General features: G+C 49.3%; 2 protein-coding genes across 23 annotated transcripts in view; one reads left to right on the top strand and one right to left on the bottom strand.

Annotated features, from left to right (window-relative positions):
• Window positions 1-22398, top strand: part of ERLIN1 (ER lipid raft associated 1) — a 59527-nt gene extending 37129 nt beyond the window's left edge. For 8 of the 20 annotated variants that reach the window (XM_065551637.1, XM_065551642.1, XM_065551636.1 and 5 more), the window contains 9 exons: window positions 1013-1074; window positions 3462-3518; window positions 3925-4050; window positions 5981-6054; window positions 8920-8978; window positions 14134-14225; window positions 15531-15620; window positions 15951-16030; window positions 16474-22398. In XM_065551637.1, coding sequence (XP_065407709.1) covers window positions 1013-1074; window positions 3462-3518; window positions 3925-4050; window positions 5981-6054; window positions 8920-8978; window positions 14134-14225; window positions 15531-15620; window positions 15951-16030; window positions 16474-16692 — 859 coding nt within the window. In that variant the 3' untranslated portion in view covers window positions 16693-22398. The remainder of the gene's footprint in view (window positions 1-1012; window positions 1075-3461; window positions 3519-3924; window positions 4051-5980; window positions 6055-8919; window positions 8979-14133; window positions 14226-15530; window positions 15621-15950; window positions 16031-16473) is intronic. The other 12 variants (XM_065551644.1, XM_065551641.1, XM_065551643.1 and 9 more) reach the window with 2 other exon arrangements.
• Window positions 22399-23931: 1533 nt separating this feature from the next.
• ADAM8 (ADAM metallopeptidase domain 8) overlaps window positions 23932-26205 on the bottom strand; it is an 83242-nt gene continuing 80968 nt past the window's right edge. Inside the window, exon 24 of one of the 3 annotated variants that reach the window (XM_008175145.4) lies at window positions 23932-25411. In XM_008175145.4, the coding sequence (XP_008173367.2) occupies window positions 25361-25411 (51 nt within the window). In that variant the 3' untranslated portion in view covers window positions 23932-25360. Of the gene's footprint in view, window positions 25412-25434; window positions 25824-26205 lie in introns of those variants that run through there. The other 2 variants (XM_042856124.2, XM_065551632.1) reach the window with 2 other exon arrangements.

The raw sequence follows: 26205 nt of genomic DNA, 5'->3' as shown, positions 1-26205 counted from the left end.
GAGCTTCTGGAAAATGTGGGTTGGAAAATAGAATTTAGAACTTTCCCTTTTCTGTAGTGGATGGTACTGGTTCTCTGTGTGATAAATACAGCTTTAGTTGGTGGGATTTTTCTGTTATGAATCATATTAAAAAGTGAAGGGCTTGAGGGGGAAGGACTTGACCAGCTAGGAACAGAAGCATGGCAGAGCAGGTTAGCTACTTAACAGCTTTTGGGAAAGCCTGCAGCCTGTACTTGATTGTACTTCTGGTGCCGTCCCTTAAGGGGTCTCCGGGTGCTGTTCAAATGCTAATGAATTAAGACTCTCAGCCCCTTGTGACTTAGGAAAGTATTACAAAGGGAACACAACTTACTCAAGGTCATGTCATGAGCCATAGCAGAGTTGGGAATAGAGTTCACATTACTTCGCTCCCAGTTTTGGGCGTTAGCCGGAACACCACGCTAACGTAGTCAGCAGTGTGTCTCGTCTGGCATGGTGTGACAAGTTGTGACAGTAATCTTTTTGTAGCATGGCATCTATTGAGCTCAGTTCAGCCTTGCTGCTTGTTGCAAGTGGCCTTACGTATGGGCCTGTTTGGAGTCACTAAATGTGTGCAATTTGTGCAGACAGAATTCTCTACTTCTTTCAGCAGGTATTCTGTCCTAGTCTGTCTCCCATCTGTTTCTTTTTTTCCTAGTGCTAACAGTTGCATGGTCATTCCAAGGGCATTTTCCTTTTCTTATTCACATCTCTGTCTAAACACAGTGAGGAATCCGAAGGAAAAATGAAAGTGCACTGGGGTCATCCTGGAGCTCACTTTATTGATTCACACAGGAGTGAAATGCCAGATATTAAGCTGGGATTTATTGCCATCCGCAGTCTTCCAAGACAGCCTGGAAAAACAGAGTGTGCTGGGTAAAAAGTCAACTCTACAGATCTCCAGCAAACTCCACTAAGAAGGATTGTTGGACTCTGAATTGGGGCTGCTGTGAATATCTGTCCATGTAACTCACAAAGCTTATTTTTTTTATAGTGGTGGGGTTATGATCTACATTGACCGAATAGAAGTTGTGAATATGTTAGCACCATATGCAGGTATTTACTCTTTCCTGTTTCATCAAGCAATATTATACCTGACCATGTATGTCTGTTGGGGCAATGGAATAGTCTCCCTAGGGAAGAGGTGGAAGTCCCATTGCGTGGGACATCTAAAACTTGCCTGGCCAAAGCACTTGTAAATAGGTTGTATTGAACACTCCTGGGTGAGAGGGTGGGATACACGTGGCCTCCCTTCTGTTGGTATGGATTTTGCCTTTTGACCAGGATGTTTTATCTAGTTCTACCTGAGATTCACTAATTTGTGCTGAAGACTTGCACCTACTCCCAGCCCATGCTCAGACAGGGAAAGCCTTGCTTTCAGAACACTTCAGCACCGAATGCACTCCTCATGTACTGAGCCCTTTGAAAATCTGGCAACTTATTTGTCAGTGGGAGCTGGGCTTTTTTGGAAAACTGGCTCCAATTGTGGGTGTCAACCACTTGTAAATGTGGCCCATAGAGTCCAAATCCAGCTCAACTTCTAGATGGTACTTCTTGTGAATGCCCTAGACTGCTTGGCAGGTGCCCTGGTTAAAGATAATTGACCCCAGAAGAGAAAAGGCACTGATGCCAAGCTGTCGACAGGGTGTTCAGCACTCGACTGCTGTCACATCCTGCTGGTTCTACTTCTCTCATGTGTCACTCAGAAGGGGATCAAGAAAGTGTTTGGGCTGAGCTTCTCTGGCTCTACCTGAGGCACATGATTGAGGCATCATTGCCGTAGTTCCCTGGTGACTCGAACACAGTACCCACCTACTACACTTGTCCCATTCTAGAGCACTTGGAGATACTCATTATAGGGTCACTCTTCTAAGTGCTTGAGCTTTTTAAAGCCTTTCCTTCAAGTAGCCTGGCATCCAGCAAAGGCCAGGAAACAGTGAAGAAGGATGGCTTTGTGCTTAAGGCCCTGGACTTGAAGCCAGGAGAACCGGATTCTCTTCTGGTGCTAACACAGGCTTCCAGTGTGACTTTGTGCCACGTCCCTGTCTCTCTTTGGCCTCTGTAGGCCACCTATAGCATGGGTAGAATGAGGCTGCACTATCTTGCATGGTGGCTGGGAGATGCCATGGTTAATGTTTATAACAGGGATAGGCAACCTATGGCACGCGTGCCAAAGGCGGCACACAAGCTGATTTTCAGTGGCACTCACACTGCCCGGGTCCTGGCCACCGGTCCGGGGGGCTCTGCATTTTAATTAAATTTTAAATGAATCTTCTTAAACATTTTAAAAACCTTATTTACTTTACATACAACAATAGTTTAGTTATATATTATAGACTTATAGAAAGAGACCTTCTAAAACTGTTAAAATGTATTACTGGCACACGAAACCTTAAATTAGAGTGAATAAATGAAGACTCGGCACAACACTTCTGAAAGGTTGCCGACCCCTGGTTTATAAGGTGCTGGAGGGTGCTAAAGAAGTTCAGAAAGCTTCATGGAGTGTAGCTCTGTGCAGGTCTTGCCTTGAAATGTGGGGGGTCTTGCAGAAGATGGGCAGTCATGTAGACACAGTGGTGTTCTAACCTCATTGCTTGCATTTATTTGCTATATTGACTTAACATTACTGTAATGGACTTTATACGTGAACAGACAAAATGGTGCCTGCTTTTGAGAGAGTGCAGAGCTAGTGAAGTTACTGCATGTGTTGTTAAATAGGGATGTGCACAGCTGAGGGGACTTTCCTTTGTTGGGAGCATCATCCCGTTTATCTCCTGTTTATAAACCAGTTACTCTTGGCTTGGTCCTCACTCTCAGGCTGACAGCTGTTTGCAGCCTTCGTCCCTCAGAGGAGTGCATTAAACCTGAGCATTGCAGGAATTGTCTACCTGATTTTCCAGATAGCAGGACGAAACTGCAAAACTGAGTATTGCTCACATCAAGTTGCTCCAGACAATTAGAATGGGGGCAAAAGTAGAAAAGCAGAATCTGAATATCTTTATACTACATCAGAGCAGCCGTCCTACAGCAGCTATAGCATAGGTTGGCAATACCACTTCCATTCTCCTTATCCTGATGCTGTTATGGCTCCCCTCACCAGAGAATCTGATTCTAACCCCATGTTTCCACACTCCCCCAGACTGGAATTTTCCAGGCATGGTTTGTCCGAAGGTGAATGAGCAGGTGCAAACAAACTGTAAAGAGATTGACTGCCTCTTGATCTTGAAATCGTTTGGACTTTGAAATGGCAAGCTTAGTTTGCAAAGAGCCCACATTCAAAATAACTTAGTTTGCTTAGTTTGGGGGGGGGGGCAAAAACTGCAAAACAAGCACATGTAACAAGCTCAGCTACTCAAAAGCTGGCAAAGCTTACAAGTTTTTGAGCAAGGTAGAGGAGCTTGTGAAGGCAGCACGCTTGGCCTAAGTCTTCTGTTGCTCCACAGGGTCACCAGTTGTGGAACAGGAAAGTGAAATCCCTGCTGCTGCAGCCTGTGGAACATGTGCGTTCCACAAGAGGAAAAACCTCTGGTTTTTTCCCTTCAAAGCAGGGAAACGTAATGCTGGGAACTAGTGTTACTGCAGCATTGAGAAAGGAACACCCGCTTGGGTGTCGGGGAGTCACAGCATCTATTAGGCCTGTATTCTGTATTCAGCACTGCCTGTTCCTGTACATGGCTCATGGCAGACTTCCCTGTTCTGTTTGTTGTTGCAGACCATAAAGCAGGGCTGTGCAATATTTTTATCTGTGCATAATTATCCTACTAGTCTACGTTTGGTTTGGACAATCTAGAATTGAGGTTATCTTATCTTGTGAGTGCGAGGGCTGTTAGAATGGCTATGTAGACTGAAAAGCATTGTTCTCCTGCCGCGTTAGTGTTGCCCTGTGGTAACTCTCTCTTTCCTCAGTGTACGATGTTGTGAAGAACTACACTGCAGACTACGATAAGACCCTGATCTTCAATAAAATTCACCATGAGCTGAATCAGTTCTGCAGTGCACATACCCTCCAGGAAGTGTACATTGAGCTGTTTGGTAAGTATGTGGGGACCAGGGAGTATACAACAAATGGAAGTTTAATTCAATAGGCAGCTATGCCTCTGCCCACGATTGTCAAGGGTCTCCATTCACAAGTGTCCATTAGGAAGCCAGAGTTGTGCCGAGATCACCATCAAGAACAGTCTCCTTGAGATGGCACAGTTCACTACAGTTATTCTAAGTCCTTATCAATGCAGGTTATTTCATTGTTCATGTGATGTCATATTGTGGGTTTATGGGGTAACAGTAGCTGTTAACCCAGAACTGAACTTTGGATATAAGATCAAAGCAAAGCCTGTGTAAGTGGTCATACCTGTCATCAATGCAGCAAAAGGAGGCTCCTGGAAACAGATGTTTGGAATGTCACACATTACTCAGACCCTTGCACCATTGCTAAATGAGTCTTCTTCACCACCTTGGAATCCTCCTTTGATTTCTGTGTGGAAGAAATGGAAGGGAGTTGCTTTCAGTCCCTTTGCCTCCCCTCTGCTCCTGACCCCAAAATGAGACCCTTTGCCCCTCCCTAGTCTCTTCACAAGTTGCAGGTGTTGGTGTGTTGTGTCTTGGTTTGACACCTGAGTTCTAGATGCATGTCACCCATCCTCTACTAGTACCCCAGTCAGGGCAGAGCTTACGAAGTAGCATCTGGGGGATGGTTGCTTTTGGAAGGGCAGGGCAAAGGGGGTTCCTGGCATGGGAAAACTGGCTGGATCAGGACTTGACTCTGTGAATGTAAATCGGTGTGTGCAGCACAGATACGCTAAGGCTGGGTGGGCTCAATAAATATCCACGGTAGAGAGAAGCTTCCAAATGCTATTTGCAGATTATCTTTAAGCCTTTGGAAATTGGCTAATTCCAAAGGAGGAGTGTCCTGGGGAATGATTGGTTTCCAAGCCTGCTGGCAGATGGGGATGGGCATTGTTCATCCACAAAGGCTTCCCTTTGCCTCTTTGCTGATGTGCATGGGCCCCTGTTGTCAGCTCGGGCAGTAAAGCTGTAACGAGGGGGAGGGGGTGTTGTAGAGTGCTCCAAAGATGGCCAGGCTTTGGCTCAATCTTACTTCCCCAGTAGCTTGATTCACAGTGTGGCATCCTTGACAAAGACTTTATTTCCAGCTCCAGTGCTTCATCCTAGGCCTCATTAGCTGCACTTTCCCCAAAGAGCACAGCTGTATTGGAGGGGTGGTGGATGGAGAAGTAGATTGTACTGTAGGTGGGTCCTGATCTCTCCAGGGCCTCGCAGGTTTAAGGCCAGAGCATCAAACTGGCATTGGTGTCAGTGTGACCAAGGGATGGTGGAAGGCAGGCTTGTGCCATAAGTTCCATGTGGTATTTCCTGCTGTGGCATTGAGCTGGGGCAGTCTGCACAGAACAGTCAGTGTCTTGCGTCTACATCAGCACTGGCTGCAGTGAGCTTGCTAGTGGGGGAGCCAACCTGGAAGCAACCAGCTTGTGAATCACTGTGTCGAGTTCTCCTCCTGGAGAGGTGAGGGGGAACAGGGTTTCCAGTGAGTTGTCGACGGATGCAGGCATTTCTCACTGTGCTGTTTAAAACTCAGTGCTGAAAGTCCCAGAGAACAGCAGGTGAGAGGGACATTCAGCATCAAACTAAACATAGAGGTTATCTCCAAAAAGCATACATATAGAGCTCCCACTGCCACAGTGGCAGGCCTCCATGTGGTGCAGCGGTCCAGGCACTGGGCTGGCAATAGTATGCCCATGACCCCAAGTGTGCACATAGCACTGTGGAATCAGGAGGCAGGCAGCATATTGCAGGGGTTTGCAAAGTTCTTTGTCCTTATTTTGTACTGTCTGGATGGACCTTCCCTGCTGAGTGATGTATCGACACTAATCACTACATGCACGTTAGCTAAATTTTACAGCGCAGGCTGCAGTGTTGCTGAATCTCTCTTGTCCCTTGAACACAGATCAGATTGATGAGAATCTGAAGCTGGCCCTGCAAAAAGAGCTGAATGTCATGGCGCCAGGTCTCACCATCCAGGTAGGCTCCTTCCTAAAGGGAAACTCTTCTATATTTCACTCCCATAAAGCTTCCAGTTGAGAAGGGATTGAAATCATTTCCTGCTTCCACATTTCATATGGCTTTCAATTAAGTACTGTGCACATGCCAATTTGCTCTCTGGGAGGAACATCTTCTTGTTCCCCGTGCCAACTGCTACCGCTTCTGTACAACCTTCAATGTGATTACGTGGATTACAGTGAAATGTGCAGCCGCATCTAGCAGAGAAGTGTTGTAATTCTACGGGTCAGCTTCTCCAGCATGTTTTTGCATAGACGCGTTCTTTCTCAGCAGATTTGCAAAGCTTGGGCCATTCTAGCCACCTCGGCTTTTCCCAAAACCCATTTAGGATTTAGATGTTGCCCTTTTTCCATGGAAAACTTGTCATGATGGTCAGAAAAGAGAAACTATGTGAAAGAGAGAGAAGTGGTCCCTTCTTTCTGCACAGCTCTGCATGTATTAGTTATATCTGCAAACATATTAGTGACAAAAATAAGTTCTTACTACTTCTGTCATCCCTGCAGAGCCAACCCAGCTCTGAGAGGGTGAGCGGGAGTCTGTCCCAGCCTACTCATTATCAGCACACTTGTTAAAGGTAACTTGAAGAGGAGAAAATTGGGCTTGTTCCTCTTGTGTGTCTTTGTCATGTGTACAGAGGGAGGCTGTTTCCAAAAGACTTTTTTCTGCTTGCATTTTACATTAGAAATCAGGTTCCATCTACGCTGCAAGACTCTGTGATGGCTGAAGAACCTGTGAGCAGTCACTTGAGAGGCCCCCATTCTGATACCCCATCACAAGAATTAAACAAGTGAAAGTTGAGCTGGTGGGAGGGGTCACTCATTCTACTTTGCTTGTTTTTGTTACCAAATTTAACTTGTCCAATTAATATTTTGAGTGGAGGGAGCCTATATTAAAAAAATCTATGGCCTCAGCCCTTCCATCAGGTGTGAAGAGATCACAAAAAACATCCTTCCACCTCACAGCTTGTCTTTGCGATTGCACAGTACCTGTAGAGAGTGACAGATTGTGGTAAGCATCATGTCACAATCAACTTTGGAAGAGCCCTGAGGCCTTTCCTTTCCTAACCACCTAAGCCATCCAGATTTAACAGGCCTGATATTTTTAAGGTAAAAAACAAGCAGGAAAAACCCTCTTTAAGTTTTAAAAACCAACACTTTCCGACCCTCTGTATCCATCAAAAAGGGTACAAGCACGGTTTTAAAAGTTCTTTGCAGGTCACCATTAACTGAATTTAAATTGCAGAACTAAATCCTGTTCTCAGACATGTGCTATCCTATTGAAGACAACTGAGGATAGTTCTCAGCCTGCAAGATCTTTGTTACTCCTTAGGAATTGGAAGGCAGCCAGCTTGACTGAGCCCAAGCTGAGTTTGCAGGACCTGCAGTTAGAAGCGACATTGTTTAACTTGTAAACTAAGCACACTTCATCTCGAGTCCTGCCTGGCATTTTCAGTCCCTTCTCAGAATAGCATTGCATTTTAAAGTCTCTGGTATAATGTTCCTTACTGTGCAACTTGCTCATTATTCTGTATCCTGTGTCATTTAAGCCATGTGCTCACTTGGCTAAGGTTACATCAGGATTTTTAATAGAGCCCTTTATGTACAATGGCTTGTAGCTTTCTAGGCTGAAATTACATGTGCTAGGCAGGGGAGTGAGCTCTCTGTTTTGATGGCCACTCCACTTTACACTGTGGTTCACCATGAGGCCCCATCCCAGCTTCATGCCTAGGATGGTCTCTCCTATCTCAATGCATTTCCCTTCCTATGTTCTTCCCCAGGCCTCATTCCCATCCAAGGGCAACTCTTTATCCATACAGATGTAAAGAGGGTGTTCTGTTATCTGGAAAAGACCAAATCCTTTAGAAAATGCAATAGGTTATTTGTAGCATATAAGGAGAGATGCCATGAAGGAACCCATTGATGAACAGACTCTTGCACTGGGTTAGGAGATGACTAGAACATTCATATATCTTAGCTAGGGAACCAGTACCCCGTGGTTTAAAGACCCATTCCATGAGAGCCACCACAGCAGCAGCGATCTGCCTTAGGCAAGTTCCCCTGCTGGAGACTTGCACAGCAGCAACTTGGAGTTCGGTGCACACTTTCATCAGATGCTAGTCTCAGATTTAGCACCATGCTCCAGTGCCGAGTCCGGGAGAGCTGTGCTGTCGTCCATATTTAGCTAAGGACCTGGTGGAGCTCTGCTTGCTAATCTCCCACAAGAGGAATGCACAGAGGCCCTTAAAGAAGTGAAACGTTACTTTCTAGTAACTGTTCTTGGAGAGCTGCCAGTGTACAACCACACTGTCCTGCTCTTTTGGGTTTTTCTGAAGGATAAAAGTTACACGTGTGAATGTTGCCGACTCCCTTCCAATTGGCTTTGTTGGGGAGGGGAGTTCTGAAGAGGGAATGCAATGAGGAGAGCAGGATGACTTGGCAGACCAGAGTGTGGAGGGAGTTGTGTGTATGAGGGCAGCTCAAAAAGAGGCAGAGAAACAGGGAGACAGTGGAGGGGTTCAAAGGGGGTGACCTTTTCAGAGTGACCACATAGGTGGAGATATGCTATTCTCAGTGACGACTTGTTGTAGGAAAGGAACAGAGAAGCTGAATGGAACCACCAACCCGTAAGTCACTTTCTGAACCTCACATAGTGATGTCCAGTGTCTAAGTGCTGCTGGCATGAGATCTAGACCTTTCTCTACTAGATAACCTGATCCAGGCAGTGTTATCTTAGCAGAATAAATTGCGTTCCTGGCAGGTGGTTTCCCAGCTGTGCAGTTCTAATTGTAGAGAGTCTGTTTTTAAATGACTTTGGCTTCTTTTTCAGGCTGTACGTGTTACAAAGCCCAAAATCCCAGAAGCCATCCGAAGAAACTTCGAACTAATGTGAGTAGTTGCGCAGCAGATCCCATTGTTTAGCAGGTTCATGCTGCTTACAGCAACTAGGGTGTGTAACAGTCCCAGAATGTGCTCTCAGGGGGAGTGATGGGCAGTTGGTGCCCAGGACCACATGGAGGGGTCCAAGATTCTTATTCCTCACTGTGTATTTGTGGAGAAATTCTGTGGAATTGACTAGAGGAGGAGGCTCTTCCTCTTACCATCCTCTTCTGTTGCTAGAACTTAACTCCTGCTGGCAGCGGGCAAAGGCACTCGAGGAAGGATCTCCTTCCCTATACATGGGTAACCGAACTGATCTCAGCAAAGCTCTAGTGGTTTCATATGTATTGAATTAGACTGGGCTCTTCTATCTCACTGCAGCAGTGTGCTGAATGCTGTATCTGCTGAGCGTGCTTTGTGAGTGTCCCCTCCCTGGCGGGAGGAAAGGCCGAATTGGCTTTATGGGACTACTGGCTCGGATGTAAATGGAGATTGCCAAGGGCTCAGGTGCAGCAAAGTGGGGCTCTTCTCTCACCCGTCTCTCCTGTTCTTCTGAGGAGATAGATTCCCCCTCCACAATTTCATGTGGAGATGAAATTTGAACTGGCTTTTTTGCCTTTCTGGTTGGTGCATCATCTTCCAAACCATTAGCAGCTGCTGCAGGACCAGAGGAGGGAGCCCTGGAGATGGCTCATTTGCCTCCCCTTCCTCCCCCTCCCCCCCCGTGTGTGGAAGAGCAAAGCAGCTGTAAACCCAGTGAAGGTGTCTATAGGTGGATGGTGATGCAGAACTGGTCTCTACTTGTTTCTGTGCAGATTGCAACTCCAGCCATCACAAAGCTCCCTGGAATTTGTCTGAGAGGGTTTAGCAGACTCAAGACCCATCTGATATTGTCCATGCAGGAGCCTGCTTTCTAGAAATTCCCTCAGGACTCTGAGGGAGGATCACACTGTGCTGCTTCCCCTGCATGCTGTCCTTTTCCCAGAGGCACTGTTAAGTGCAGAGCTGAGGCATGGGAGCCATTCAGGGTTCACGTTAGCTAGTCTATAGCATGAGGTTAAACTGCTGATCATAGTTAACACTCAATCTGCCCTTGCTTGGGGGGGGGTGGTGTCTGTCTGCAGCAGCTGCACAAGGGCAGTCTTTGGTGTTGGTGAGCACTGGTGCTGGGGTGGTGGGAAATAGATGAACCCAGGAAATTGCCTCCAGAAAGGGGTTAGGTGGCTGAAATAAGGAGAGCAAAGATACACAAGGCCAAGCAGAATGTAAGGACAGCAGGAGCAATAGAATAAGCGAGGTGCTTAATCCCAGGCAGGGGTAGGAGAATGTTGGACGACAGTTCTTGCACGCGCGCGCACACACGCCAATCATTACGCAGACCATGTTCCCATCTGTGTAAGACGGCTAGGTGGAAGCTTTATCTGGCTGTGGGCTGTGCTCCCCTTGGGGCCAGCACACACTCCATGTCATGGCAGGATAGGGTGACTTGGCAGTGTTGCCCACTTTCGCAATTGTATCACAAGTCTTGTGATATTTTCTGTTTTCCGTCAAGCCCCAGCTGCAGGAGTCATGTGATCATATGAGAATTTTGGCTTAATTACCAAAAAGTAAGTTTCTAGCATTTGTGGTTGTGAAGGAAAGCTTGAAAATGTGACCCTGATGCAGCCCTTTAGGCTAAGGTAGTGGACTGCAAATAAACCCAAAACTTATTAGTGAAAACAGATCAGTATTTTTAATGAAATCTCAAGACTTTTTGAGATCTGACTTGTAACTTTTGATAATCTGGGGTTGGCAGTGCTACATATGTGCTCTGCCTTTGTGCTCCCATCACCAGGGCCATCTTTGAGCCCCTTGCAAACATTCATTGTTATCTTCACAGACCCTCAGGAAAGTTGGGCAGTGGTGTTATCCCCAATGTACGGATGGGAATTGAGATGCATGGAGTCTGGTAGAGCCAGGAACCAAGCCCAACTCTTCTGAGCCTTGAACAAATGCCTTAATTGTTAAGGCAGCTGGTGGGTGGTGTTAGTAAAAAGTTTGGGAACCACTTTCTTCACCACCAGACCATCCGTCCACTCCAGCAGCCTGTGTCACAGGGATCCTCAGAATCCTCAGAGAGCAACAAACTCATGGTGAGGGCAGTCTGGGACTCTGAACCAACGCATGAGATGACAGCTAGCCTGAATGTTTAGTGTGAACACATTTAGAGGAGTCCCAATAGTCAGCCCTGGAACCTCATCTTCCCCTGAGTCCATATATGCCCCCTTCTTAAAACTCCTGGGCCCATGGTCCTGGTGTGAATCCTGTGTTCTAACCACCATCCTTTGAAGCAGAGGACTGCTTGGCCTCCCCTTAAAAGAGCTCCTTAATTAGCCACAGATCTCTTGTCCTCTAGGCTCATCAGGTTTTCTGTGTCACTGCCCCGAACTCCAGTAAGAGCGTTGCATGGAGGTCCCTCAGACAGCCAGAGTAGCTGTCTGTGCCATGTGGATGCAGCTTAGCTCGCTGGTAGACACCTTACACACACCTGCAAGAGATGATTGGGGTCAGGAGAAGTTCAGTGCATGGTGAAGTTCCTGAGTTTAAATCCTATTTTAATATTTTGTGTCAGCTGCTTTATTCTTAACCAGTCTGTTGTTTGTGCCCTTCTCAGATCTCTAGCATTTTGAACTTCTCTCCCCTTTCATGTGCATCTTCAAACAATGAAATCTCTTCCATTTCCTTCGCCTGTGTTAGCAGGAATATACTCGGTGCTTGGGCTGGTTGTTAATTGCATCTACCACAGCTAGCAGAGAGCAGGAGAATGCAAAGCAGTGACATCGTAGGTCCTCACACAAGGTTGCTGTCTTTATGGTAGACTAGTGGAGTGGAGAGTTGAAGCAGGTTATCTTGAAAGGGAGCTAACTGGCTTTGCCTCCACTTGGTCATGTGGCTATGATGCTGATTTGCCCAGGTTCACATCTGAAAGCCAGGAATAGAGTACCCTGTATTGAAAGGGCGTTGTCACCTCATTGTAAGGACATGGTTTAGTCTTGGGGTCGTTAGGGAGCCTTGGCTTCCTAGGTGACAATGGTGGCACAGCTGCAAGCATCTTTTCCAGAGTAACTGACCCTTCCGGCCCAGAGGCTCTGTCACTGCAGAGTGCTCTACCTTGGAGCAGTCCCAGAAAAGCAGTGTGGTGCTCTAGCTAGTGCAGAATGCAGTAACTTGTCATTTGAGTGGAGTACTTGTTTGTGTAAGCTCAGTGCCCTGTCCCAGGTACTGGCTGCCTGTGTCTAGGTGCAGGTCTTTGATCCGTAAAGCCTGCAGTGGTCTAGGATACACTTCCTAGGAATCCCCACCCATAAGTCATGTCAATTACAAGTCACCCTTGCTGTTTGGTTCAGGATGGGCAGCAAGACTTTCTCATGCAGGATATAGTGTCAGACTCTTCTGGCTGATGCCCTAGATGCGGTCTCCCACAGTATTCTTGCCAGCAAGTTAAAGTAGTATGGGCTGGATGAATGGACTATAAGGTGGATAGAAAGATGGCTAGATTGTCGGGCTCAACGGGTAGTGATCAATGGCTCCATGTCTGGTTGGCAGCCGGTATCAAGCGGAGTGCCCCAAGGGTCGGTCCTGGGGTCGGTTTTGTTCAATATCTTCATTAATGATCTGGAGGATGGCGTGGACTGCACTTTCAACAAGTTTGCAGATGACACTAAACTGGAAGGAGTGGTAGATACGCTGGAGGGTAGGAATAGGATACAGAGAGACCTAGACAAATTAGAGGATTGGGCCAAAAGAAACCTGATGATGAGGTTCAACAAGGACAAGTGCAGAGTCCTGCACTTAGGACGGAAGAATCCCATTCACTATTACAGACTAGGGACCGAATGGTTAGGAAGCAGTTCTGCAGAAAAGGACCTAGGGGTTACAGTGGACGAGAAGCTGGATATGAGTTAACAGTGTGGCCTTGTTGCCAAGAAGGCTAACGGCATTTTGGGCTGTATAAGTAGGGGCATTGCCAGCAGATCGAGGGATGTGATCATTCCTCTCTATTCGACATTGGTGAGGCCTCATCTGGAGTACTGTGTCCAGTTTTGGGCCCCACACTATAAGAAGGATGTGGAAAAATTGGAAAGAGTCCAGCGGAGGTTAACAAAAATGATTAGGGGGCTTGAGGAGAGGCTGAGGGAACTGGGATTGTTTAGTCTGCAGAAGACAAGAATGAGGGGGGATTTGATAGCTGCTTCCAATTACCTGAAAGGGGGTTCCAAAGAGGATGGATCTAGACTGTTCTCAGTGGTGGCAGATGACAGAACAAGGAGTAATGGTCTCAAGTTGCAGTGGGGGAGGTTTAGGTTGGATATTAGGAAAAACTTTTTCACTAGGAGGGTGGTGAAGCACTGGAATGGGTTACCTAGGGAGGTGGTGGAATCTCCTTCCTTAATGGTTTTTAAGGTCAGGCGTGACAAAGCCTTGACTGGGATGATTTAGTTGGGAATTGGTCCTGCTTTGAGCAGGGGGTTGGACTAGATGACCTCTTGAGGTCCCTTCCAACCCTGATATTCAATGATTCTATGATCATTGCAGGTGCAGAGGGCAGGTATTTCTGCACTCCACCCCTTTCATGAATTTAGTGCTTCCATGTAATGAGGTTCCCATGTGCAGAGGACCATTCAGGGCCATCTTTAAAACAGTAACTCCTCCTTCCCTTGCTAAGCTTGTACTGGGCAGAGCCTCAGGGAGGGCTCGGTCAACCTCGCCTTTGCTCAAGCAGTCAGATGGCCTCCAGTTGTGTCTCGTGGAGTAAATCCCTCTAATTGGATTCTGATTAACTTCCACATTGGACTCCAAGGGCAGCCTGTGGTGACACAGCGACCACCAGTTAAGGGCAGCACAAAAAAGCCAAGGAGCAAAAGCAAAATCCCAAATACACAAGCAAGCTGCTCCTATTCTGCAGCCAATTTATTGGAGTTTTTAACCAGTAGAGTAAACCTGCAGTTCACCCTATATTCCCCAGACATACTCGTCTGTATGCAGTCTGGTTGTTCTGTACCTGCAACTCCGTGTCTATCCCACCTGCACTCAACTGCTCCCCTTTGGGATGGTGACATTGTGGGCTGTGTTTATTCTAAATCTACACCCTGAAGGCTCACTTGCAAACTGTTTTGTGGTGCAGGGAGGCTGAAAAGACCAAACTGCTCGTAGTAGCACAGAAGCAAAAGGTTGTGGAGAAGGAGGCGGAGACGGAGAGGAAGAAGGCTCTCATAGGTATGTTGAAGAGTCATTGACACACAAGCACTACCAAGGGCTAGTGTCTTCAGATTTCATCTTCTCACAAGCTATTTACTGGAGTGGACTAGGACAGAACATCCCAGCTAGGCCCTTTTGACAGTCTGCTGTCCCTAGCCAAGCAGGAACAGGCTAGGTCACTAGTCAGGTGGGAGACGTCCAGGGTAAATCCTGCAGCTGGTGATTCAGTAGATGAGGCTCCTCCCTCTGAATCAGCACTGACTCCCCCACTGGGGACAGCAGACCTCTGAGCACCTCATTGCAAGGCCGTATTGCACCCTGCAGCAGTCGGTGCACTGGCTACCAGTTTTTGTGGTGATGCTGCTTCTGACCATTCGATGATACAGTGGGGCCTGTTATTGCCCAGTGGACACATGGTGCAGAAGCACGTTATCCTATGAAGCCGTGTGTTTAACTTTGGCAATTTTATTCTCTCGTCATGTCAATACAGTTTGTGTTGTGCTGATCCAGTCCCCCAGTGGCGTTAGAGCTGTGCTGATGGAGGAGCCACCTTTCAGAGGGGTTGTAAAACCAAGGGCCTACTCCTGGGGGTCACGGAGTATCACCTGGTCCTTTTGGAAAGGAATTGAGAGCAGCCCCAGTGGCCCTGTCCTACTCTAGTTCAGGGATCATATGCCACTTCCATGAATGATTCCCCTTTTTTGTAAAGTGCTGCATTGTGGTGCAGGACAGGGGCTTAGAAGCTCGCTAGAGTTCTCAACACCTCTCCCTTGGAAGCTGCTTAGAACTTAGAGACATTCCTTTTGAAGTGAAATTCTTAGTTGTTTGGCTTCTACCCAACGTGTGTGCATCGCATCACTAAACAGTTTGTTTTCAGTACATTGTAAGGGCATTTGGAATGGGGCTGCGTACTGCATTGGGGACACTTGTAAGCCAGATCAGTCCTTGGACTGGAGTCACAAGCTGTCCTGGTGGAAGTGGCTGAGCTCTGCAGGCTGAATGTCTCCACACCAAGGAATTTTGTAGGCTGTAAGTTACTGGTAGCACTACCCGCATGAACGGTGGCTGAGTTACTGCGGTGCTACAACCCATCACTGTTGTGTTTCCTGATCGTGCCACCCGAATGTAACACTGTTAATTTGTGAAGCACCTTGAGGGGATGGAAGAAGTGAGCTGTAGGGATAGCCTGGTACTGAGCCTCCTATCATCAGCAATCACATCCAGTGCAGTCCATTCAAAACTACTGTTCACATGACTGGGCTGGGATGCTGTGGCCACAGGTGCTTGAGCTGGTATTGTCTGAGCTGCTGTTTGTAATTGTAGAAGCTGAGAAGGCGGCTGAGGTGGCCAAGATTCATTATCGACAGAAACTTATGGAGAAGGAAACGGAGAAGAGAATTTCTGAGATTGAAGGTAACTGGAGCTTGAGTAGTGACACTTCTCCTCTCTCTCTCCCCCTCCTTTTTCCTCCCCCAACGCTAGCTGTTAGCACAAGGTTTCCAAGAGGCACCCCTGCACCTCCAGTAACTATGGTGGAGGAGAAACCTCAGCCTGGGGATCCTAGGTACTATCACGGTGTAAATAATAAACCTCACACAACTGTAGCTCTTAACTGTGAGGTTGAATTCTCCCCGAGTGTTTCACAGCCAGTGATCTCCTTACATCACAGTCCCAGGGGGCCTGTAATAATGTTGCTACTGCAGTTCTAATACTCTTTTCTATTTGACTTTCTCTTGCTGTTAGATGCTGTTTTGCTAGCAAGAGAGAGAACAAAAGCTGATGCAGAATATTACACGGCTCGGAAAATGGCTGACTCTAACAAGGTATGGGCAGCGTTTGTCAGCATTTTTGACCATCCGTAATGTCATCAACTGAGCAGTGCTGCTTCTTGGGATGCTGCCTGCTAGCGGCACAGGAAGGAAGCCCCCTGCTGGGGATACTGTGCTACATCTGCTGTCTGCCCCTTGACCCACTGTCCTAGGATGGGGGGAATTCCTACAGGAGCTGTTTGGAACAAAGTGACCCAAAGCTTAGACTTGCTTAGTCTCTTCGCTCCACCGAGGAAGGGGAGGGCTGCAAATGGCAAGTAATATGGGAAGGTTTGATTTATCTAATATCAATCCAGTTTTCTGGTGCAGGGATTTAAATCTTGACCACAAACCCCCGTTGCTGGGTGTGGGGTGAGAGGGGACTTGTGGGGATAAATCCAGTGATGTCTGTATGAGAACGTTGCCTCTTATGGGATCTGCTCTCTCGCTCTGTATAGCTGAAACTCACGCCAGCATATCTGGAGCTGAAGAAGTATCAGGCCATCGCTGCCAACAGCAAGCTGTATTTTGGTAACAGCATCCCCAGCATGTTTTGTGATTCCTGCACCTTCAAACATGTGGCTGTGAGGACCGTGCCAGAAGCCAGCCTCCTTTCAAAGGAGGATCCTGCACTCTCTGGGGAGAGCCACCTCAAAAAACCAGAGAGCACAGGCTGATGCAAGAGGTGGAAAAGCTTCAGCAAGCTCTGGAAGAAGGGGCTGCCTCATGCAGACCAGTGTCCTTCCCTAGTGTGCTACAGGGGCGCAGCCTGCCCTCTGCCATGCCCCAGTGGGGCGGACACAGCACGCACAGCCTCTTTCTACACAGATGTGACAATTGGGTTGATTTCTTTAAGCAACAACTGTGTTGAGAGCTCTGCCTTTCCCTTTTCTCACTCCCTGTTTGAGCTGGTGCTTCCGAATGAGGGACAATCCTGTACTTAAACCTGCCTATACTGGAATATTAAAGGACAGAAGCCAGGGAGCCTTCTGCAGGAGGTGCAGTTCTTTAGAAGGCCTGTGTTCTGCATTACCCTTGTGGCAGGAGGTTTGGCCTAGGGGTCCTCAAGGGTGCTGGGCGAGTGGGATGGAAAGCCTGGTCGTTTTGCTGCCCGCGCCCTGAGGCTGGACCGACTCGTTAACCTCCCTCATACTGCTCTTAGGCCTGTTGCTCATCTAGATGTAAACTTAATTTCTTCTTGTAAAATGCTACTGACTTTTGTCTGGTTCAAGCCTCACCATACACACCTGCTCAGCTCCTTAGATGCCAGAGGCTAGAGGCCCAGCTAGGATGGGTTTGGTGACAAGTAGATTTTTTTTTTTTTTTTTTAAATAGGAACCATAATAGCTCTAATCCTTTCTGTAGATAGCAACGCTAACTGCTGTGAACTCGGCACTTGTCTATAATGGTAATGCCGTGCTAGCTGGGCCGCCTGTCTCCTTAGCTGCCCTATGTGCAGTGAAGATAGTGTTCCGCTCTTTGGTGCTGTATGGCTCTGTCTCCTCCCATCCAAAGATGTGGCTTGAGGAGCAGGCAGCATATGGCGCCAGGTACTGAGGGCAAGGGGACAGACTTGTGAAACCTGCCCCAACCACATACGCCTCTGCCACCCCCCCAGCCTCCTTCCAGTTAGCTTTGCCTCCTCGCCCTGGGAGGGCTGCTACCTCTGCATCTGGCAGACAAAGGGAGGAGAGCAAGTGTAGATGCAGGACGCAGGAGATGGCGCTCCCAGGTCTGTGGCAAAGTGCCATGTTTACACACACACACACACACACACACACACACACGACTCAGTTGGCTGTCCTGCTGCCCACCTCCCTGGTGCTGGGTTGGCCCACTGTTCGTTCTGCAGGGAATGGGCTCAACCTGCTGCTTCAGCTCAGTCTTGCTCCACCACTTCCGCGGCTTTGCCCAGGGTGCCAGCATCAGGCAGCTGAGCTTCTGGGGTGGGAGCTCTGCAGCAGCAGCTCCCAACTGGAGTCGTTTAATTTGGGGGCATTCTGGTTTTAATGAAGTATTGTCGCTTCCCCAGAGAGCAGGTGCTCAGTGTGAACAGCTCCTGTCGCCCAACCCATTGTCTGTCAGCATTTTTGACCATCCGTAATGTCATCAACTGAGCAGTGCTGCTTCTTGGGATGCTGCCTGCTAGCGGCACAGGAAGGAAGCCCCCTGCTGGGGATACTGTGCTACATCTGCTGTCTGCTCCTTGACCCACTGTCCTGGGATGGGGGGAATTCCGACAGGAGCTGTGCTTGGTGTAGTCTCCTCCCCTCCCTTCCAATGGTAGCGCCACTGTTCAGGTGGTATTTCACATACTGTTGTGTAGACACTTCCTTTTTAAGTCCTGGAGTGTGTGTGAAGGGGTGGGGCTTAGATCACTGGGGTTGGTTCCAGAATGTCTTGCCTCCCATCTGGCCCTGACCCTGCTCTACTAAGGTGGAAAAAGAGCAGCCTCAGCCACCAGAATTGGAATCTACGTGCTCGTCCCACCCTGCTGGCTCCATGGGCTGCACCAGCCAACTCAGCACTGCGGCTGCTTCCCAGAGATGCTGGGTACCTGCATCTTGCCCTGCAGTTGACGTTGCAGGGAGCGTGGAGCTGGCACTTGCCTCTGCCTGGAGGGGGTCAGACCCGGGACTTGGGGCTTGTCTAGGGAACATGCTCTGTATTTTTTCCTGAATGCTAATAATTTACCTTGTTCTCTGAAGTATTCAGTTCAAGGTTTAAAAACCTGAACCTGCCTTAGCACCTGCTGATGGCCTCCTGAGTGGGCACAGGGCTCTCACCAGGGACTGGCCCCCACACTGATTTTTGTGCCGATTTTAACTATTTTACTCGGGGAGGTGGGGGGGAGTGTTTCCGCGGTTGAAATAGTTAAATGAGTGTGAGCCCTCGTGTGGGCGCTGTTACACTGGTGTGAAGGTTCCCCTTCCTCTGCAGGACTAGCAGTACCGCTCCAACCTCCTTTTTCTGGGTATAGTTGTGGCCACACTCAGGGAGTTGGCCTGCTCTGTCTTACTGTGAGTGGGGTACAATTTGTATGTGGACAGGGCCTGAGGCTTGGCGCTTTGCTTCTGGCATTTCTGTTCTTCCTTGTGTCTGCAGATCTCATGTGGCCAAACGGCTGTTCTCTCCTAGGCATTGCTCCCACGCTGTGCTGCCTCGCTCCCCTGGGGGACAGATGCCCCCTTTCTACTTTGCAGCATGTTCCCTGTGAGTCTCACTGGAATAGCTAGCTAGCTATTCTCAACCCACTGCCCCTTCTGCAGCATTTCTGCCTTTGCTTTGTTCAGCCAGAGTGCAGCATGCATCTCTTGGAGGATGTGTCCCAGCATGAATACGGTGTGCTTTACAGACCTGTTGCTCTGCATCCACTTTGCTGTTGGCTTGTCAGCTGTTTGGGGTGCACTCCCTGGCTCCCATTTAGTTGCTGGAGTTAGAGTATTCTCTTGCCCAGATACTTTCAAGCTAGTACCAATAGGAAGGGAAGGCCCTGTGACTCCCTGTGCATTGGGCTGTCAGCATTTGCTTTGCCAGTCTCTTAGAGCCCAGCTAAGGTGGGAACCAAGGAACAATTAGCCACCTGAGGATTAAAATGCCATGTAGCCTCCTGGAGCCAGGCAGCAGCAGAGACGGCACTTCATCTTGGCTGGGAGTTTGTGCACTCCTGCAGTTTCTGGGGTGAGGAGAGACGAACGTTACCAGAGTGCCATTGGCCCCTTGCCCCACTGTGATAAGATGGGAGAAGAGCAGGCTCGTCCACCCTGCTGGCTCCATGCTGAGTTGAATGGCACAGTCCTGCCAACCGCTCCCTGGCAGTTCCACCATCTCGTGGAGAGAAGCCAGGCATTGCCAAGCAGCCTGTGGCCAGGTGGACTTGTCAGAGACTTTGAAATAGCAGCCTCTGAATCTGCATCCTGGCCAGGGAGCACTCGCCTGCTCTGTTGTTGAAGGTCTGCTAGGTGAGATGGCCCTGAGCCCCCTGCTGTAATGACCAGCAGCCACAGCACACTGGTTCTCTCATCCTTGACGAGTGCTGCAGAGGCCGCCCGGCAGAGCCGAGGTTGGAGGGGGACTGCTGCAGTGGCTGCAGGTGGTCCTAGGGAGGTACTCCTAGGCAAGGACTGGCCAGGAAGAAGATTGGACCAAGTGGCAGTAAAGGTTGACTGAGTCAGTGGCTTGGAGTGAGGACTGGTCAGGAAGGGCCTTAATAGGGCAGACAAGAGCTTGTCTTAGATGTGGTAGTGAAAGGGGAGATAGTGGAGGGGCAGAGTGGGTGAGATGGAGTCAGTGATGAGTCGAGAAATTGATTTTGTAGCCATGTTCTGTATTTGTGTAAGGGGGATGAGGTGAGAGGGGAGGAGACTACCAAGACAGAGTGGGTCATAGGACAGGTCATGCTGTTCAGGGTGATGTTAGTGGTGATGATGGTTTAAATTTAGTTTCTTGCTTTTAGAAAGATTCTGTCTGATTTGAGAGATTTTCTTCAGCTTAAAATGGGGACAGTTTCCAGTCTCCCACACTGTACTGGGCACTGCCCTCTAGAGGTGGCTTTGAGGAGTAACCAATTCCTGCTCCCTGCTATTAAGGACAGTCACTGCCCTGTGCTTATGGCCTCAGCCAATTAACTGTTTTTGGCTAATGTAGCTGTGTCCTGTCCAATGTCCAGGTTGCAAAGAAGGCTGCTGGAATGGAAGAACCCTTAGGAGAAGGGTTGAGGGAGAGGCCTGTCTCACCTGCCTCCATCCTGATCTATGCTTCCCATGTAACCCTCCTCCCTGTGGCCAGTTCCTGACATGTGGCTCAAGCCAGGAGTGTTTGTAGCCAAATGTCAGACAATGGCAAACCCCCTTAATGCAGTGCTGAAGAATAGGTCGTGTGAGCAAGGGGGTGCAAGTTGCTCAGGCTGTGCCTCACCTTGTTCACACCAATCAGTTCACTTAGATGTCACTTCTTGGGCTCAGGCCAAAATTGGTGGGTGGGGGTGTGGGTGTGTGAGGGGAGGGATGTCCCCTGTTGGCAACAGGTGCTGGCTGCAGTGTGCTAGAGCCCTCATCGTCTCTCCTCAGCCCAGGCCAAATGTCTCCCTTGCTGCCCCAAGGCTGAGGGGGGAGTTTAGTCTGGCTCAGGCCTCTGCTGAGACCGCTGGCTAGCAGCGTAGACTGGTTGACATCTTTGACTCTGTCCCCAGGGAATTACTCTCTGTACCCTCCCATTTCCCCAGGCTGCTAAGCACGCATCAGCTAATAGCTTGGTATCAGCACCCCAGCCATGGGCCAAGCATCTGCTTTCAAGGTCTCTGTGCCCCAGTCCAAGTTCTGAGCTGTCCAGTTTCCCAGCTGTGGGCTACACTAGTCTTCGTTCCTGGGGCCTGCACTGTGGCAGGAGAGCAAGGTCACAAGTACAAACCGTACAAGCTATGACTGAACAAGCATCTGCTCCAGCTGTTTGAAAGTCTGCTGCAGGCACTGGTGCTTGGCAGCTGTGAGCAGGGTTCTGTGCCCAACGGAGTTCTCACTGACTGAGGCTGAGTGGGAGCTTGGTGTCTAAGGGATGATGGCATAGCCTGCACTCTCTTGGGTGGCTAGGTGTACAAGGCCTATGCGTTGCTGTGAGAGCGGGCTTTTTCTTCTCCAGCTCCAGGAGGCAGGCAACAGCACACAAAAGCACAATGGCTGGCTCTATAGCCAATGGGTGATGCTAGATTCAGGGTGCCTACAGCAAACCGCCCCTTCGCCTCAGGAGGGCAGGTGCTCCCTGGGCAGTAATGCTCCTTCCAAACTTCTGTTCACTTGGGGCCTCAGTCTGTTGCCAAGGAGGGAGCTGCAGGTTGGACTTGGCCTGTACATCCCAGCTGGGCTTTAGATGTGCTCTTTATCTGGCTTGGAATGTATGCATCAGATACTCACTCTCCCTTGCTTGGTGCATTCTGCTTTTTGTACATTTCTCTTTAAGGAGTACCTGAGGCTGTTCCCAAGGGTCATTGTCCCTTGGCAATACTTGATCAGTACTTGCTGCACTAAACAGAAATCTCCTGTTTTCTTAAGCAACATTTAGGCTCCACATTCTGATCACTTTTACCTACTCTAAAATCCTGTCCATGACATGCTGGTTATAAGTGAGACAGTTGGCTTGATCAGCATGGGTCACTTGTGCATTACAGTTCAAATTCTCACAGGGCTCATGGGCTGGAAATTACCTGTTCGAAAATGAATTTTGAAGTGTCCACAGTTTGAGTAAACAACTTTCCCTCTACGAGCTGCTGGATTGTGGCCCTGGGGCCTGGATAACTTTCTGTGGAATTTACTTTTTTAAAAATTATTCACATTTATATGGCAAAATGTTAATTTTTTGGATAAGAATAAAATTATTTTGATACCATGTATTGGGTGGCTGCCTTGCCCTCATCCTCCTACCTGTGCCGGGACTAGGCTGCCTCTTACCATATCCCCTACCCAGCATTTCCACCAGAGAGTTCAGCTTCATGTGAAGGCAGGCAGCTGTGGTCTCACCCTCTGCACACTCAGGGAAGGACCCAGCCCAGCACAAAAAGCATGAACAGATCAACCACCCCCATTTCCCAGCCTGTCTAGGTTTCCCCATTGGAAATACTCCCTGAGTGTCTTTGAGGGCGCGTGAAACCTGTATAGCCCAACACCTACCTTCAGCTCCTGCCGCACCTAGAGGCCGTTGTGGGGATTCTGCTGTTTAGGGCTCTAAAGCAAGCTCTGTTGGAGGCTGTGGTTCTCAGAGGGAATGATTCCCTAAGCTCATGGCTTCTCCAGACCTAGTACTCCCCTCTGGTGGGATCCAGGAGGGTGGAGCAGTGAGGGCCATGTGGAGAATTGTTACCTGCCATGCAGTCACAGCTGTTAAACTTGCATCCATCCTCCCACAACTCCAAGACCATCTGCTCTGTACATGCACCAGGGCAAGGGGATGGAGCCTATTGCCCCCAGGCTGTCTCGCATCAAATTGGAGTAACATAACCCTGCTCCACAGCATCTGTGGCCAGCATGGGGCCCTCCTTGTCACTGGTGTCAAGGCAATGAGGCTGCCAGGAGCTTAGCCTCTCCTGTCTCTGAGTGAAGGGTGGGAGATAGGAGGGTTGGGGGAAAGGGGGACTGCAAAAGGGTTAAGGCTAAGGAGTAGGAGAGCAGCCTCAATCCCCTCCCTCCTGTTCAGTCCAAGTCCATTTACACACTAATCCAAAGCCCTAGTTCCTGCTTACTCCCATTCTTAGTCCTACCTTCTACAGCTGCTGAAAAACCAAACCTATTTTGTTTAGTTCAGGATAGCAGAGGGCCACATCCATGGATGGGTGCAGAGAGGCACCAGCTGCAGTGCTTTCTCACTGCTGAAAAATGAAGCAGCTACACTGTATTCAACAAAGACATTTAGGCTCCCCTGCCTTCCATGGAAACCAGATGAAGTTAGAAGCTTAAATACCTGTGTATTGAAGAGAGAGATGCAGCCTTCCTCCTGTGAGCACAGGCCCACCCTGGGCTGCTGGACAAGTGAAGAATCTGCTCAGTTGCAGGTGGGGTGCAGAGCAGCAGCTTTACCTCTAACTTCTGTCAGTAACTGATGGAGGGGAGAGCCACTGTATGGCGGCTGCTGCTAATATGCTAGGCAACGCTGTGTGTTGATACCCCATGGCTCCCATGCAATCAGTGACAGCCTGTGAAGTCCGGGTTGGGCCCCAGGACAGCAGTGCTCTAAAGTACAATCAGTGTGAGTTTAGATAAAGCCCTCAGACCATGATGGAGACAAAGACTAGGGGCTGGATTTGTGCCCAAAGCTCTCCAAAGACGCATGCAGGGGTGGAAGGGATCATGAGAGTCCAACCTCCCTCCCTTAGTAGTCACTGCTCAACCCTTCCCCCAGCCAGCATACAGAAACACCCTGCACCAAGCTGGCCTGCAGCTTTTACTGTTACCAATGCCTTTGACTCAACTCATATCAAACTGAGCAGCATCAGATGAGTGAAAAGGTCACATTAAAGGTATTAAATTAACATGATTTAAAAAAAACACCATCTAGGACAGGCCCTTCAGCCAGACCATAACTCAGACAATAATTTAAATGATAAAATACACTGGCTGCTAACAGAATAACCCAAAACAAGCTTCAGGCCTACTGAAAACACCAGCTGACCATGATGTGCTCTGGGTGGGGGGGCTGTTTGCTCAGTGCAGCATGTATTACTGTGGCATCAAGTTACTGCAGGAAATTCTGGGATCTTGGCTGCTACCTGCTGGGCGCTGTAAAGCACTGGCTCCTGCAGTGGCAGTAGCTGGTCACGCCAACGCACTGCGCAGCCTGCAGCTTTGGAAATCTCTGCTGGGGAGAGTGGCTACTGCCCACCCAAATCCAGGAACATCCCAAATGTCAACTTCAGCCAGGAGTCCCAGTTCATCCTGACGTGCTTTGGAAGGACTAGGCTGGAAAGTGCCATACCAGGGTCTGTGCTGCGGATAGTAGGAGCTGACACTTGAGACATTGAGGGAATTGGGCTGGCAGCTTGTCACAGTTTTACTTGTAAGGAGAGGCCCTATGGAGGGCTGGGCAGCCAGCCCCGGCTCCCGGTTGGGTCACTGTCAGCAAAACCATTTGGCTGGGCTGGGCAAAAACAGTCTCTGAACGCACTAAGGTTCCATCTGTTACCTAAGAGGCCATTGCTGGCATGGCCATCCCCAACCCCGGCCTGACTGCTGAATTGGATCACCCACAGGGGCGGGGCATGTTTGTATGTGTCCACCACCTGAGAGCCACAACATCATTCCAGGAGGGAGCATGGGGGGGTGCAGAGATTACAGCTGCCAGCCTGCAATACTGGGGCTTGGCCCCTGGATCTAGCTGACGTGGTCCATGCTAGGATGTGTGGTCTCAGCCGTGTGTTGCTATGACACGATCTGCTGGGCTCATTGCTACAGATCATGCATAGCATGGAAACAGGAACTATCCCCCGAGCTTCCCCCCCCCATGCCTGCATGGGGGGAAGAAGGGGGCACTGCGGTGTGAGAGGAGTGTCCCTCATTTGTACTTTTGGGAAGGCCTTGCATTTTCACTAGTAAAAACCTGAGAACATTTCCCTACATCTGCTGGTGTGAGCCCCCCGGCCTCCAAGCAGCCATTGCTGGCCAGCCCTGCTGTATTGTGCAGCCACAGCATCTGTGTTAAGGCACAGCTGAGTCAAGCATTTCATGTAAACACTCAAGACCTTGAAGGAAGACTCTGCCAACTGAGTCGAGTACCATTAAGCAAGAAGCAGAAATGCTCAATCATTCTAGAAAAAACACTAGAGCCAGCCACGCCTTGCTGTCCCAGCCGCCACAATCTGGATCATCTCCGTGAAGCTGGAGGCTTCAGTGCTACCTTCAAGGAAGCGGTCTGCTGGAAAACAGAAAGAGAGGCACCATGGGAGGGTGAGTCCTGGAATGCTGCTAGAGCCACCCTGGCAATGACTGAGCGAGCGTGGCACATTGGCCCAGCCCACTGCCCTCACTTGCACAGGATGGGGAGGAACAGCTCAGTCACTATAAAACAAAACGAAGCCTGACTAGCCCGTGAGGGAGCAGGGTGTGACAGACACCCGAGCACCTAGCAGGGAACCTAGCCAGACAAAGGGAACTCCCCAGCCCCACTGGGTAACACAATAGCCAATCTGATTGCAGACATGCAGAGCTGGGCTCACTTGGGGCTGGCTGGATTGACATGTCAGGGCAGCAGGTTTGGCAGGTGGGATAGGCAGAGCTGATACTTTGGTCCCCTCCATGCTACAGCCATTCAGCTTATCTGCTTCACACTGGCAAGACAAAGAGCATTCCTTTAATGTGAAATGTTTGGGATCAGCGTCCATTTGAGCTGCAAAAACTGGCAGCTGTTCTCCCAGAAACTGCTGCTATCAGAATAGTCAGGCCATACCACTGTAGTGGTGTGGATATAGCAAAACTGACCCCAGCACTCCTGCCTCTGCCCCCCACAGGCCCAGCATACCACGCTGCCCGTTCCAAGGGTTGACTCTGGCAGGCACACAGCCACCTGACTAATGCCCACCAACTCTTATGTGGGCTGCCCCCCCTTAGACAGCCATGAGCCATCAGTACTGGTCATGGAGCTGGGGGTGGGTGGGAAGGGTGTGTGTGACTACACTTAGGGGCGCAGGGAGGGGTGGGTGGGTGTGTGTG

This window comes from Chrysemys picta, chromosome 7 (genome assembly GCF_011386835.1).
Source record: "Chrysemys picta bellii isolate R12L10 chromosome 7, ASM1138683v2, whole genome shotgun sequence".
NCBI classification, from domain to species: domain Eukaryota; kingdom Metazoa; phylum Chordata; order Testudines; family Emydidae; genus Chrysemys; species Chrysemys picta.
The sequence above is the reverse complement of the archived record's forward strand: the minus strand, read 5'-3'. Positions and strand labels throughout refer to the sequence as shown.